This window comes from Lutra lutra, chromosome X, assembly GCF_902655055.1.
Source record: "Lutra lutra chromosome X, mLutLut1.2, whole genome shotgun sequence".
Taxonomy (NCBI): Eukaryota; Metazoa; Chordata; class Mammalia; order Carnivora; family Mustelidae; genus Lutra; species Lutra lutra.
This window is the reverse complement of record NC_062296.1, coordinates 91,246,432-91,261,880: the sequence shown is the minus strand read 5'-3', so window position 1 is coordinate 91,261,880 and position 15,449 is coordinate 91,246,432. Positions and strand designations below refer to the sequence as shown.

The 15,449-nt window shown below is 39.5% G+C and overlaps 1 protein-coding gene across 1 annotated transcript in view; it reads left to right on the top strand.

Moving 5' to 3' along the window:
• The window catches only part of FRMPD4 (FERM and PDZ domain containing 4), an 863,243-nt gene that overhangs the window by 38,146 nt on the left and 809,648 nt on the right, over window positions 1–15,449 (top strand). The window contains exon 4 of the mRNA XM_047716285.1: window positions 12,786–12,915. Coding sequence (XP_047572241.1) covers window positions 12,849–12,915 — 67 coding nt within the window. The 5' untranslated portion in view covers window positions 12,786–12,848. The remainder of the gene's footprint in view (window positions 1–12,785; window positions 12,916–15,449) is intronic.

Below are 15,449 nucleotides of genomic sequence, written 5' to 3'. Positions count from 1 at the left end.
TCATTTCTATTAACTCTGCTTAACTTTTGCCTTGTGTGTTGCAAACTCCCAAGAATTATTGTTGACTTAAATGAGTCAAATGAGGAATTAAATGCAGTAAGGCTACTTCTCAGGACAGTATAAAATTAAGAACACATTTGCCAGAGCACTTGAAATCGTTGACAATAGGCATACATTTTGGAAATAATAGTTTCTCAATTTACTGTTTTCTACAAATGCATTGCTATAGTCCTTGGCTGGCTATTGTATGCAGAGTTATTATATGTGGTTACTGTTTCTCATGTTAATCACCTTTTTGAGATTGAGATGTGAGAAGAACTTTTTGGTTGAGAATTTTCAACAATGGGATGTTGGCCTGAGGTTCTGCTTCTTCCGGGATATATCTGGACTCTGTACTTGAACCCACTGTGTGACTCAGGTGACATTTGCAATCCTGATTCATCCCTTACCGAGCCGCATATTGATGCCAGAGGATGTTTCCTGATGATCATCAGTGTTCCTTTTGGTCAGATATACTTGGTTTTTCCAGGAAGGGGAGTTGGCAGCTTAGAGCCAATTGGTACTTGACTAGCTATTAGTGATGTGTTCTTTTCCCTCTGGGTGTCAGCTCCCCGAGGGCTCTGTGACAATCATACTTTAATAATATTTAGAGAACACGAATTGTCTTGGAGAAAATGTTTCTGCCTTGGAAGCATCTTATGAGGTTCTTGAAATCTGATTATAAATGAACTCATGAAAGAGTTAAAAATTTTATAAGCCAGTTGGATTTTCCCTAAACCAAGTTAGGAATACACGGTTTGTTTGTTGCTTCAGGTAACACAGGCTGAGTTTAAAGGGCTTACTGTAAACCTCAAATTCCAGGTTATCCTTGGAGATAAAGATTGATTGATCGATCTTCATTTGCTACTGATTGTTCTTTTATTGAAGTTTACAAGGTTCTCTATTTTACGTAAGAGTAGTTAATTTGGAGATTGTCTTTTTAGTCTAAGACTCTTGAATTCAACTGAAACACTTTCTCAGAAGATTTAATTTTTTAAAAATATAATAGCAGTTAAATCTTTGCTTTGAGAGTCTTAAGAAACTTCTAGGCATTTACTGATTTTATTTCTTTGTATTAATTTTGGATGTATGTGGTACAAAGGTGAACAAGAGCGAAAAGCTCCAAGAGAAGATGGACACTGAGATCTGACATAAGTGATAAGTGATACAGTGATAAAAAGGACATAGGTAGCTGAAGAGGTTTTATTAAGATTGTTAAAAGAGAAACTGAGGCATGTTTTAAGACTTTGAACAAATACCGTTGGAATTAGGCAGTACCAAACCTTAAGTGGTAAGGAGCCTTTCGCCAACAGGAGCTTGGAGAGAAACTTCTATAAAGCAAAGGAGGAAGCAAAGATAGGAAATCATTGAAGGGCTGTACCTCAAAGCCTAGTTGGCTGTTTGTGATTGGTGGTCCATAGTGTTTTGATTTCGTAACCTTGAGGCATTTCAGGCTTACATTTGGGTTTGCTTATATAGGCTGCCCTCAGTATTCCAGCCACCTCAGTCTAATGACCTCTTTATTTTATTAATTTAACAGTTCCTACTTTTGGTCATCCTCTCATACGTGACAGATAGAACATGTTTTGGTATTAGTGGCACTCTTTTGTTTGTTTGTTTGCTTGTTTTGTTTTTTACTTTTTTTTTTTTTTAAGTAAACTCTATGCCCAGTGTGGGCCTTGAACCCACAAGATCAAAAGCCACATGCTCCACTGACTGAGCCAGCCAGGCACCTTGGTATGAGTGCCACTCTGTCACCATCAGAGTTAAGTTGCTCTTATCTTACTGTGAACCTCATAGGTGATGATGTCAGATCCATGGAAGAAATGTTTCTGCTGTTCATCTTGTTCATCTTGTTTTGTTTCTCCAAGCCCAGTGGGACCATCTGATGTGCTGCTGATGGCTGTGAACATGCACTTAAGACCTTTAAGAGAAAATAACATACCAGACCACTAAAATGATGACTTATTATAAGAATAACACTAACAAACTGAAGTATACTCCTCAACCCCCATGAGCCAAGCCAATGGGTCTCAAATAAGTCAAAGAGGGGACATCAGCCTGTTTTAGCCAAGCGACTGGTTTGTTAATTTATTGTATTTGCTGTGAGACCAGAGTATTGGTCCAGGTACTGCAGGAAGTATTTGCTGTGGCGCCGGCTCCTCCTTGTTCAGCCCGTAAGTCACCTAAAGCAGTTCTCTTATCTGAAACCATCTTAGCAAGAACATCTGGAGACTTAATTGTGTAGCTATGGCCTGAGCAGTAGTTCAGCAATAGTTGCCCTGGCGAAGGAGTGTTATTTTCCTGTGTGTTATCAGAGAGAAGAGACAAGTGGTGGAAAGGCAGAAGGAATAAAGAAGAAGGAGAAGAAGAAGGAATAAAGGTTCAGATTGGAGATCTTGATCCATGATCTTGGGGGAGCTGTCCGCCTCAAGATGCCATCTGCTTCTGAGGAGGAACCTCCCTAGTCAACTTGAATTTTAGATCTCCAGCTGGCATGCCGTTCCAAGAGTCTGGAGGAGCCCTTTTTCATGGGGAGAAGTGGACCCAAGTTCAAGTCCCTGAAGTCTGGCTGTGGTCTTGGCAGTGAGAAGGACCGGTTATGATTTCTTCCAGGGAGATTCAGGAGCAGCTTTTGTTCTTGGTGATTCCAAGTCAGAAAGGTGGGAGAAAATTAGAAACGTTAACCTGGAGAGTTGTAGCCAGACACTTGAGGAAACTAGAATTCCGGATCTAGTTCAGGTAATAGATACACAGTAGTTTCCTCCTTCCCTTTTTTTTTTTTTTTTTTTGGTATCCATTTTTTATTTACATTGTAGTTAGTTAACATACAGTGTAATATTGGTTTCAGGAGTGTACAGTAGTTTCCTTTCATCCTTATTATTTCTAAGTAGGTTTTTTTTTTTAAGTTTTATTTATTTAGGGAATCTCAATGCCCCCCGTGGGGCTTGAACTCATGACCCTGAGAGCACAGTCACATGCTTCTCTGACTGAGCCAGCCAGGCCCTCCTCCTAAGTAGTTTAAATTACATATGTTGATTAGAATTCTTAACCCGGAGAGTCCTTTATTTCTAGTGAAAACTAAGAAGTAAGCAACATCGACTGTCAGTTACACTAGCATTCTGTGGATTGGGAAATTTATAAATATATTTCACAATTTCTAGAAGTATATTCTTCCTCAGTTAGATTTTTGATGTGTTATAAAAGATATCTACTAATCGATCCAAATATCTTTAGTTCCTCTGTAAAAGAAAGCCAAAAGTGGATAAAGCTGTGTTCAGTAATGTTTTAGTATTTTATCCTATTTGGAATGATTGAGATACTCAATGAATAGCCATCATTTAACTTATCTCAGTATAACTTCGAGGTTTCCAGTTACTAAAAAGATTTTGAGGGGCACCTGGGTGGCTTAGTTGATTAAGGGTCCTCTTGATTTCACTCAGCTAAGGTGAGGATCTCAGAGGAGCCCTGCCTAAGACTCTCTGCTCAGTGGAGAGAGTCTGCTTCCTCTTCTCCCTCTCCCTTTGCCCCTACACTGCTCCCGACCCACACTCTCCCTCTCTTTTTTTAAAAAAAAATTTATTTATTTATTTGAGAGAGAGTGAAAGCAAGAGAGATCACAGAAGAAGAAGGAGAAGCAGATTTGCCCCTGCGGGGAGAGCCCGACATAAGGATTGATCCCAGGACCCCGAGATCATGACCTGAGCTGAAGGGAGACATTTAACTGACTGAGCCACCCAAGTGCCCCACACTCATTATCTCTCAAATAAATAAATAAATAAATAAATATTTAAAAAGGAGATTTTGACAACTATCTTTTTTGACCCCCCAAAATGTATAACTCATTGATAATCATAATATTAACAAAATCTGTATAGTGTTTTTTTATGTTCCAAGCACTTTGTATTTAATATTAAATACAATTACTATTGACCCTATAAAATATGTACTATTAAGGGTTCCTGTCTGGCTCAATGGATAGAGCATCTGAGTCTTGATCTCATGCTCATGAGTTTGAGCCCCATGTTGGGTACAGAGACTACTTAAAAAATAAATAAATAAAAAGAAACATGTACTATTATATGGACATATACAAATACATATATATATACACAAACATACATATATGATCACCGAGAATACACATATTATTAATATATATAATTTTATATTTAGTTCATATCTTAAAAATATTTCTTTTCCATCACACAAATAATAGAACAGATGATTTTTGGCAAATGAAATATATATACATAAAACACATAACATGATTCAGTGCTACAATTCATAATGTAGAAATGGCTTGAGTTCTTTTTATTTTTTAAGTTTTCTTAATATACTGTATAGATGTGTTATTTACATTAACTTTTTCATTTTATAGTATAGTTGACATATAATATTAATTTGAGGGGCCCCTGAGTGGCTCAGTTAGTTAAATGTCTGCCTTCGACTCAGGTTATGATCTTGGGGTCCTGGGATTGAGTTCTGTGTTGTGCTCCCTACTCAGTGGAGAACCTCCTTCTCCTTCTCCCTCTGCCCCTCTGCCCCACTCATTCTCTCTCCCTCTCTCTCTTTTTCTCGTGTGCATACACACTCTCTCAAATAAATAAATAATATTAGTTTCAGGTGTATAACAGTGATTGAACAATTAAAAACATTATAAAATGCTTACTACAAGTGTAGTTACCCTCCATTGCCATATGTCGTTATTACAATATTATTGGTTATATTTCCTATGCTGTACTTTTCATCCCTGTGATTTATTTTATAACTGGAAGTTTATACCTTTTAATCCCCTTCACCTAGTTTGCCTATCCTCCCAACCCCTGGATTTTGGAAACTGTTTTTAAGTAGATATACCATTAGGCATAATTATTGTTGAAAATGCATTTATAAACCTCTATGTTCCTTACATATATTTAATTTACTTGTTCTTAACAATTATCTTGAAATTACTTGTGAAAATTTTATAAGGCATTAAGCAGCTAAGCATCATTTTTGCTGACATATTCTGTAACGAAGATAACATGAGCTTATTTCACTTTTAGTAAACCTAGGTAGAACAAAAGTATTATATTTAATGCTGGTAACTCTAAAGACATGCCCATTATAATTAAACCAACACAACACTTAAACTAGCTTTTATTTACTGAGATTATTCTAGATCACAAAAACTTGAAAACCATTTGGTTTAGTTCCTATATTTCTGAAAATATACTGATTTATGTAAATACTTTTATGTCTTAAGCTCATTAAATAGATGTCTTTACAAATTAATTTTGGTGATATTACCTGGAGGTAGAAAAATATCACACATCTATAACATACATACATAGAAATGCAGGCAGAAATCTTATATTTTTAGAGGGACCTGAATGGCTCAGTTGGTTAAGCATCTGACTCTTGATTTTGGCTCAGGTCATGATCTCAGGGCCATGAGCTCAACCCTGAGTTGATTCTCTCTCTCTCCCTCTCCCTTTGCCCCTCCCCACCACAGTGCTCGCTCTCTCTCTCTCTCTCTCTCTCTCTCAAATAAATAAATAAATCTTAAACAAAAATTTAGCCATGAGACCAACAGACACATGAGAAGATGCTCAGCGTCACTCATCATCAGGGAAATGCAAATCAAAAGATACCACCTCACATCAGTCAGAATGGCTAGTATCAAAAAGGCAAGAAATACAAATGTTGACAAGGATGTGGAACCCTCATCCTGTGTTGCTGGAATGTAAATTGGTACAGCCAGTCTAGAAAAACAGTATGGAATTTCCACAAAAAAATCCGAAAATAGAAATACCGTATGGTCCACTAATTCCACTTCTGGGTATTTACCCAAAGAAAATGAAAACACTAATTTGAAAAGATACATACATCTCTATGTTTATTGCAGCATTAGTTATAATAGCCAAGATATGGAAGCAATCTAAATGTCCATCAAAAGATGAATAGGAGTGCCTGGCTGGCTTAGTCAGTAGAGCATGTGACTCAGATCTCGAGGATGTAAGTTTGAGCCCCACATTAGGTGTAGAGATTACTTTTATAAAGATCTTGTGAAAATAGGTGGATAAAGAAGATGTGGTTTATGCACACAATGGAACATTACTCAGCCATGAAAAAGAATAAAACCTTGCCATCGGTGACAACATGGATAGACTTAGAAAGTATTATGCTGTGTGAAATGTCAGAGAAAGAAAAATATCATACGATATCACTTAAGTGTGGAATCCAAAAAAACAAAACAAAGAAATAAACATAACAAAACAAAAATAGAAACAGATTCATAAATATAGAAACCAGACTGGTGGTTGGCAAAGGGCAGGGAAGAGAAGAGGCAAAATAGGTGAATGGGATTGGGAACTTCCAAATTATAAAGCTTCCAGTTATAAATAAGTCATAGGGAATATAGTCAACAATAATGTAATAATTTTGTATAGTGACAGATGGTAACTATACTTCTTGTGGTGAGCATTTCATGTTAGTAATTGTCAAATCACTAAGTTGTATACCTGAAACTAATATAATATTATATATCAACTATACTTCAATTAAAAATATAGATAAATTTTGAGATGCCTAGCTGACTCATTTGGTAGAGCATGGGACTGACTCTTAATCTTGGGGTTGTAAGTTCAAGCCCCATTTTGGGTGTAGAGATTACTTTAAAAAAATCTTCGGGGGTCCTGGGATCAAGCCCCGCATCGGGCTCTCTGCTCAGCACGGAGCCTGCTTCCCCCTCTCTCTCTGCCTGCCTCTCTGCCTACTTGTGATCTCCGTCTGTCGAATAAATAAATAAAAAATCTTAAAAAAAAAAAATCTTCGGGGATGCCTGGGTGGCTCAGTCAGTTAAATGTCTGCCTTCGGCTCAGGTCATGATTTCAGGGTCCTGGGATCGAGCCCCGCATCAGGCTCTCTACTCAGTAGGGAGCCTGCTTCCCTCTCTGCCTACTTGTGATCTCTCCCTCTCTGTCAAATAAATAAATAAAATCTTAAAAAAAAATCTTTGGGGTGCCTGGGTGGCTCATACAGTTAAGTGTCTGACTCTTGGTTTTAGCTCAGGACATGATCTCAGGGTTAGGAGATGGAGTCCCTATATTGGGATCCACAACTTAAGATTACTTAAAAATGCTTCAGATTCTCTCTCTTTCCCTTTGCCCCTCCTCCAGTTACATATATGTCCTCTATCTCCCTCTCTTAAAAAACAATAACAAAAAAAACCCAAGTTCCCACCCGGTTTTGTGTTTCAGGGGTCAATCTGCCCAATTTATGGCCATGAAACTACTTGGGGAGAAAAAAAGTCCTCTTGAGTAACTTGTCAAGTTTAAGCTGGGGCAAAGAGTAAATATTCCTGGTATATTGAACAATGCCACGGAACCAAGAGGAGTTCTCAAAGAGGTGCAAAAGATAATACTTTTCCCAAATCCAGAGCCACTCCTAAAGATAACCAATAGAAAGAAGACTTAGACTGTTCCCCCTGAGAGCTGGAATTACTAAGGAGTTTTTTTTTGTTTGTTTGTTTTTTTTTTTTTTTTTTTTTTTTTTTTTATTTGACAGAGAGATCACAAGCAGGCAGAGAGGCAGGCAGAGAGAGAGGAGGAAGCAGGCTCCCCGCTGAGCAGAGAGCCCGATGCGGGGCTCGATCCCAGGACTCCGAGATCATGACCTGAGCCGAAGGCAGCGGCTTAACCCACTGAGCCACCCAGGCGCCCCTGGAATTACTAAGGAGTTTTAACAGTTGGTAGGACCCTCGCCACAAATGGAATGCAACCCACATTTCTGCCCAGGCTTATCTAGCCATGAATGGAGGCACAACACACATTTCTGTTCAGCTATCTCTTGGGGGCCCCCAGTTTGATGGTTGCCAAGCCAAATTCTCAAAGATGCAAAATGAGACAAAAAAGGCTATCGCTGTCCTTAGGAGAGAAAGGATGGATAACCAATGTGGTGTTGTTTTTTTTTTCCCCCACCGATCCGAATTTGGAAAGGAAGGAAAATGTGAAATTTACCTTCTCTCCACCAGGCAACAGAGGTCTGGGAGGGCTGACTTTGGTAAGAGTTGTTACCCTTTGCTGGCCTCTGCCAGTTTTCCCAGGATGCCTTCTGCCTGCTCCAGAGTGAACCGGGGTGTCCCATGTCCTAGCCAGTCTTATCCTGACCACCAGAAACTATACAGGAAGAAAAAGAATTTTCTCTCTACCCTTTGTAGTCAGTGTCTGGCTGAGACCCCTCTTTCTCTAGGGCATCTTGTAAATTGATAAGATTATCTAAAATGGTTAAAAGTTTGCACTGAAGCCACTGTAATTGAAGATTATCTTTGGTAAGATTAACGTACTTGTTCAGTCTTAAAACAAAATTTTATTCGTCTGAGGCCTCACATTGGCACTGATTCAGTTAAAGTCAGATCTAGTCTGACCCCAGACCCAGTCCAGTTTTTCGGTCAGACCCAGTCCATTCCTAGCAGTTTTGGACCCAGTCCGGAAAACGAAATGTTCAAATAAAGTCTGAAAGCTCATAACGGAAAGCTGTGGAACTAGGATCCAGGAAGCAAGTAGGACTTGTCTACTATTGCCACAGGCAGCAAGAAAGCAGCGAGCTGAAGGGGCTCAGCAGGTACCTGTGTTTGGTTTCTCATTGCTCTGAAACTGTTAAATGACTGAGGCATATTAAATTTTTTTATTTTTATTTTATTCACTTTTTTTTTTTTAAAGATTTTATTTATTTGTCAGAGAGAGAGAAAGAGAGCACAGGCAGGGGGGCCAGCAGGCAGAGGGAGAAGCAGATTCCCTGCTGAGCAGGAGCCTAATGTGGGACTTGATCCTAGGACCGTGGGATCATGACCTGAGCCAAAGGCAGATGCTTAACTGACTAAGCCACCCAGGCACCCCTTTATTTTCTTTTTTAATACAAATTTTATTTATTTATTTTGTTAGAGAGAGGGAGAGTAAGAGAGAGAGAGAGAGCATAATCATGGGGAGTGGCAGGCAAAGGGAGAAGCAGGCTCCCCACTGAGCAGGGACCTCTCCCCAACCCCCCAATGCAGGACACAATCCCAGGACTCTAGACTCATGACCTGAACTGAAGGCAGATGCGTAACTGACTGAGCCACCAGGCGTCCCATATTAAATTTTTTTTGAGTTTATTTGAACAAAATAAACTCTAAAAAAAAAATACCAGTTCAAACTGGGCATTGCCAACCGGAAATGGTTAGGAGCACTCCCCTCACAGGAGCTGGGGGAGAGAGTTTCATAGAGAAAACAAGAAAGCAAAGTAGGGCAATTATTGATTGGCCATCACTTCAAGCCTAGTTGGCTGTTTGTGACTGGTTGTCCTTAGCATTTTGATTTTGTAACCCTGAGGCATTTAGAGGCTTTGATTTTGCTCTGCTTTTGTAGGTCTCCACAGCATTAGAGCCTTCTCAATGTAATGGCCTCCTTGTTTAATTTAATAGGATTTTATATTTAAATCTCTTGAAGAATATTCATTTATTGGGTCAGTTTCCTATGTCAGCTAATTATACTGTGTGGATTTGCTATGACTGCAGCACTGGTGATGTTCTTTCCCAGGTCAATGGGGGTTTTGCATTGCATTTGAGAATCAATATTCGTTTGGGTTTGATAGTTTCTGTTTATCTTTTTTAAAAAGATTTTATTAATTTATTTGACAGAGAGAGAGAGAGAGAGAAAGCATAAACAGGAGAAGCTATAGGCAGAGGGAGAGGGAGAAGCAGGCTCTCCACTGAGCAGGGAGCCTGATGCAGGCTTGATCCCAGGACCCTGGGACCATGACCTGAGCCAAAGGCAGACACTTAACCGACTGAGCCACCCAGGTGCCCCTCCTATTTATCTTACAAATCTTTTTTAAACGACACAAACATGAAAATAAGAAAATAAGAAAAAAAATTCTTTTAGCTTTATTTTTTGTCCTGGGTCAATAGATATGCACAGGGCCAGAATCTCTCTTTCATTAGTTCATTTGTTTTTTTTTTTTTTTTTCAATGCACTGTTTGTACAATTGTACAGGAATACACACTTGAAATGTCTACCTTTCTTCATGGGGTTGGCTATGAAGATAGAACTTGTAAGAACTAAAATAAGTAGGAAGTGCTTAATACTCTAAGCACAAGAGTATCCAGAGTTCTCTGCGTGCTCTAAGGCAAGAAGGAGCCTTTCTGCAAGGGTAGGGGTTGAGCAGATGCAGGTGGGTGAAAGGTTTGAATTTGGTCTTGATGTTGGATTGACATTTCAGAATGACCTTACAGCAGAGTAGGTAGGAGCTTGAAAAGAGGCTTAGAGGTGAAGAAAGTATTAGAGGGACGGAATGGTATAAGGGAAAGCATTTTAGTTACCTGTGGGGCTCCTGTGGGGACCAAGGGATTACTTAGACTAATGTAAAAGTGTCCAAAAAGGAAGTACCAGAAACTAAGGTTATACATGGGTTAGGTTGAGATCAGGGAAAATTTGGATGCCAAGCTCAAGACTTATTGCACAGATAAAAACTTCTGAATTTTTATGTAGTAGTGGCATGTTTTCCCCAAGAATTCACCTCATAGGCCTCCTACACTGGGAAGCAATTGTCCCAGAGCCCCAGCCTCTGCCCTCTGGGCTCCATTGTGTCTCTTGCCTCTCATAGGCTGCTCCCCAGCCATGGCTGAGTGGGGGGATATTCAGGAGGCAAACTCTTTGTTGGTTGACCTTGACTCAAGAACTCCAGACAGCTTTGCTGAACCTTCCTTAGATATTAAGGGGTCTAGGATGCTTCAAGTAAATGGGGGTCTGTCAGTTCTCTTAACCTTGCCTCACCCCATCTGTTATTTCTCTCTCTCTCTTTTTTTTTTTTTGAAGATTTATTTGAGAGAGAGAGAGAGCATAACCAGGGCGAGTGGCAGGCAGAGAGAGAGGGAGAAGCAGACTCCCTACTGAGCAGGGAGCCCAACATGGGGCTTGATCCCAGGATTTCGGGATCATGACCTGAGCTGAATGAAGGCAGACGTCTAACCGACTGAGCCACCCAGGACCCCTGTTAGTTCTTTTTTGCATAGCTGTTTCTATTAACAAAATACTCATATATTTAATCTTGTCTTGACTTCTGCTTCTTAGATAAAGCACCAGGACCAAAGAGGTGTTTAGTGTAGCAAACTGGTTGGAGGTATATGACTCGGGAGATGTGTTTGTATGGCTGGCACACTGCTTTTATTTAGATCACGTGGATATTTGAAGAGACTTTGGTGAAACTAGTGGTGATTATAGAGGTCTATCGGACCTCCGTAGGTTCCCCTGGGTATTGGTAGTGGGGAGTCACTTAATATTTTTGACTTATTACACAAATGATGAAACATTATTTCATAGTTCAGTCATAAACTATGTTATTGCATGATAACACTCATTTTTGCCTCTAGTTCAGTGCTTCTGACTTAGAACTGTTGTGTTAAGTGTTTGACAAAGACAGCTTAGAAATTCTTTTCTCCATTATTTTCTTCCCTCAGTATTCTTTTATACATTTTAATAGGAATTATGGCATGGCCATACAATGTCTTAATTTAGAGTGCCCCTTCTTTGTGTAATTTGTGAGAGAACTCTTATGACAGCCAGAAATTATTTTGAGTCAGTTTAGCATTAATAAAGACATTCTCCTTGTTCACCTATTACTCAGCTTTGGGTTCAGCTTGGTCTTGCATTGAAATAATTCTATGTTTAGGACCTTGCCCTTGGTTGCCTTGGATCTCCTGGTACTGTCACAACTTTGGGCTGTGACTTTCCTGCAGGTGCTAACAGGGGGAGACAATAGGCTGCCAGGCAGAGGCAGAGGGAGGGAAAACTGGATTCCCACACATCCTGTGGCCTTGGCAAGTGGCACACATCGCATGAGTCTGTGAAAATAACTTCTACTGGGAATATGTGCCATAAATAAACAAAGACTGCTCAGAAAGTTAACAAAAGTCAAGGAATGAGGGAGGAAGAAGAGAGGAGCTTGGTTGAGGACTGAAGGCCCTTGAAGGGCACTGGATTGGCAGCACTAACTGGGTGGTCAAACACAGCAGAGGGGGAGGACAGAGGAAGCCAGCTAGGGGATGTGAGAGCCCACAGGAATCAGCAAGACTGTGAACAGGGTTCTTAGAAGGGAAGGGGAAAGTGGCCAGTGGTTTTGATTTGCATGCATAACTGAACAATTAGGAGCTTTTGGTATCCTTTAGGGAAAGCATGTACTTCTTTCTGAGTGACCCAGGGGTTATTTAACAAATGCAAAATCAACGAAGCCTGTTGTCTTTATATGCAAAACCATCCTGTCATTCTTTTGTCACTCTGGGAATATTCTAGAGAGTTGATGCCTCATTTATCCCTGAAGACTTCCTGTCATCTGCTGATTCCCTAAAAACAAAGATACATTCCAGAATTGAAGAATTTAATGGATATTTTCCATTGACCATCCCATGCTTTGATTTTATTGGGATTCTTAATTTCTGTTTATAGTAAAATGTGAGTGTTTCCCTGGGCAGTAAAATGGATTTTTCTCTAGTAAATGTTTGTTCCTATGCAGAAAAATGTGAACGAGGCTTTATAATTCATTGTTAACGAGTAGTTTAAATTGAAGGTGGTAGAGATAGAAAAGTTGGAAGAACAGCTATTTGTGACGTTTTCAGGAGACGAATTCTCGCAGTGAGTAAAACTGAGTGGATTATACTGTTCTTTAAAAATGTATAACACATTTTGTACAAAGAAGGAAGTCAAAACCAGATATCATTTATCTTCTAGGTGGATGGAAAAGAGACCAAGAGAAAAAAATAAGTGGCTTAATCACCCAACTTTACCCAGAGAATGGAATATAAAATGCAAGATTCAAAACCCCGCTCTTCCATTTCATCTTCATTTTTGAAAAACACAGGTGAGCATCATCATTTCAAAAATTGATCTAGTGGCTATGAAAACAAAGTGGCCAAGACAGCAGTGCAGATCTGGTTCAAAAATTGGTTTAGTTTTCTTGCAAATACAATTAGAATGGTATTGTTTTCTTATTTGTGAATGTGGAAATAGGTGACTTGATTTTTTTAAAGCACATCTCTGTGAGTTGTGTAGGACATATGAAGATGGGCTACACAGAACTCAGTCTCTACAGGAAGGACAACTCCAACAACAGCCAACAGTGATAGCCACAGCCTAGGGAGTACACATTCTGTGCTGGACATTGTACTAAGGTGCGCTCCATAGGTTTTCCACTGAATCCTTATCATAAGATTCATTAGGTAAGTATTTTCAGTGTTTTATGAGTATGGAAATGGAGGCATAGAGAGGCTAAGACATTGGCTGAGGTTCAGGTATCTAATATGACTAGTCCAACTTTGTTATCTCTAGAGGTAATTCTCTTAACCAAGGCAGATTATATAAGTGGTAAAATGAGTCCTGATGGGAATACACCAGCTCCTTTCACACATTTGATTCTCCTGAAAGGATATCCAGATTGTAGAGTAAGCTGAATCAAAATGCTCTGATTTGTACAAGACTTTGCCATAGGAAGAACTACTATGTGGCCTGGTCTTATGATATCTTATGTCCATCAGCTACTTGCTTTTGGGAGAAGGACTTCACCAAGTAGTAGTTTCCAGGTAAGTAGTTCAGGTAATAAAGGACTGCAAACATTGAGTTTAAGCAATAGCAGGGGAAATACAGTGTAAAAGCACAGTTCTCAGTTCTGGGGTCTTAGAAATCCACAGACAGCTACTGAAGGCCCAGGGTAGACAAATTCTGTGAGCTGTAGTGATGATCTCCGAACGTATTTGCTCACACATCATCTCAGCAAAAAATGCTGAGACTGGCCATAAATACGTGTGTGTGTGTGTATGTATTTCTAGATCATACACAGCAGTCCCCTCATACCCGTGGTTTTGCTTTCCACGGTTTCAGTTACCCTTGGTCAACTGCTGTCCAGAAGTAGATGATCCTTCTTCTGACATTTCATCAGAAGATCAGTAGGAGCTCAGTGCTCCATCACAGTGCCCATATCACTAGTCTTACATCATCTCAACACGCAGGCATTGTGTCATCTCGTCATCACAAAAAAGGTGAGGACACCACGATATGATATTTTGAGGAGATAGACCACATTCACATAGCCTTTATTATAGTATATTGTTATAATTGTTCTATTTTATTATTAGTTATTATTGTTTATCTCTTACTGTGCCTAATTTATAAACTCTATCGTAGGTACGTATGTTTAGGACAAAACATAGCATACATATGGTTCGTTACTACCTGTAGTTTTAGGCATCCACTGGGGATCTTGCAATGCATTTCCCTTGGATAAGGGAGGATAAGTGTACTACTAAATTAATATATTAAGAGATTGTCAATGAGAGTTTTATTTATTTTTTTTAAGGATTTCTTTATTTGAGAGAGTTGATGAGCAGGGGGAGGGGGCAGAGGCAGAGAGAGACTCTTCAGGCAGACTCCCCACTGAGCACAGAGATCATGACCTGAGTCAAAACCGAGGGTCGGATGCTGAACTGACTGAGCCACCCAGGTGCCTCTCAGTGAGACCTGAGACTTTTAACATACATCAGGTTTAGTAAGATTTTGCAAAGTAATGGACTGAATATGTCTCGTGGTTTCTGTAGAAGTTTTAATTCCAGTATTCTTAACATACAACATTATATTAGCTTCAAGTATAAAATACAGTGATCCAGCACTTCCATACATCACCAGGTGCTCATCATGACGAGTGCACTCCTTAATTGCCATCACCTGTTTTACCCATTCCCCCCACCCCCTCCACTCTGATAACCATCAGTTTGTTCTCTGTAGTTAAGAGTCTGTTTCTTGGTTTCTCACTCTCTCTCTCTCTCTCCCTCCCTCCCTCTCTTGCTCTCCCCCTCCCTCTTATGTCTTGGCTCATTTTGTTTTGTTTCTTTAATTCCACATATGAGTGAAGTCATATGATATTTGTCTTTCTCTGACTGACTTATTTCACTTAGCATAACACTCTCTAGTACTATTCATATCATTGTAAATGGCAAGATTTCATTCTTTTATTATGACTGAATAATATTCCATTATACACACACACACTCACACACACCCAACATATTCTTTATCCATTCATCAGTCAAGGGACACTTGGGCTGCTTCCTCATAAAACCATGAGGTTCATAATATTATTGAAAAATATGGTAATGGTTTGTTTCTATAGTCTGGATGTTTATTTTTATTTTATTTATTTTATTTATTTATTTATCACAAGTAGGCAGAGAGGCAGGCAGAGAGAGAAGGGGAAGCAGGCTCCTTGCCAAGCAGAGAGCCTGATGAGGGGCTCGATCCCGGGACCCTGAGATCATGACCTGAGCGAAGGCAGAGGTACCCCTGGATGTTTAGTTTTAAAATATTTTGCAAATTTTGATGACTTTGTGCTACCATTAGCCAATT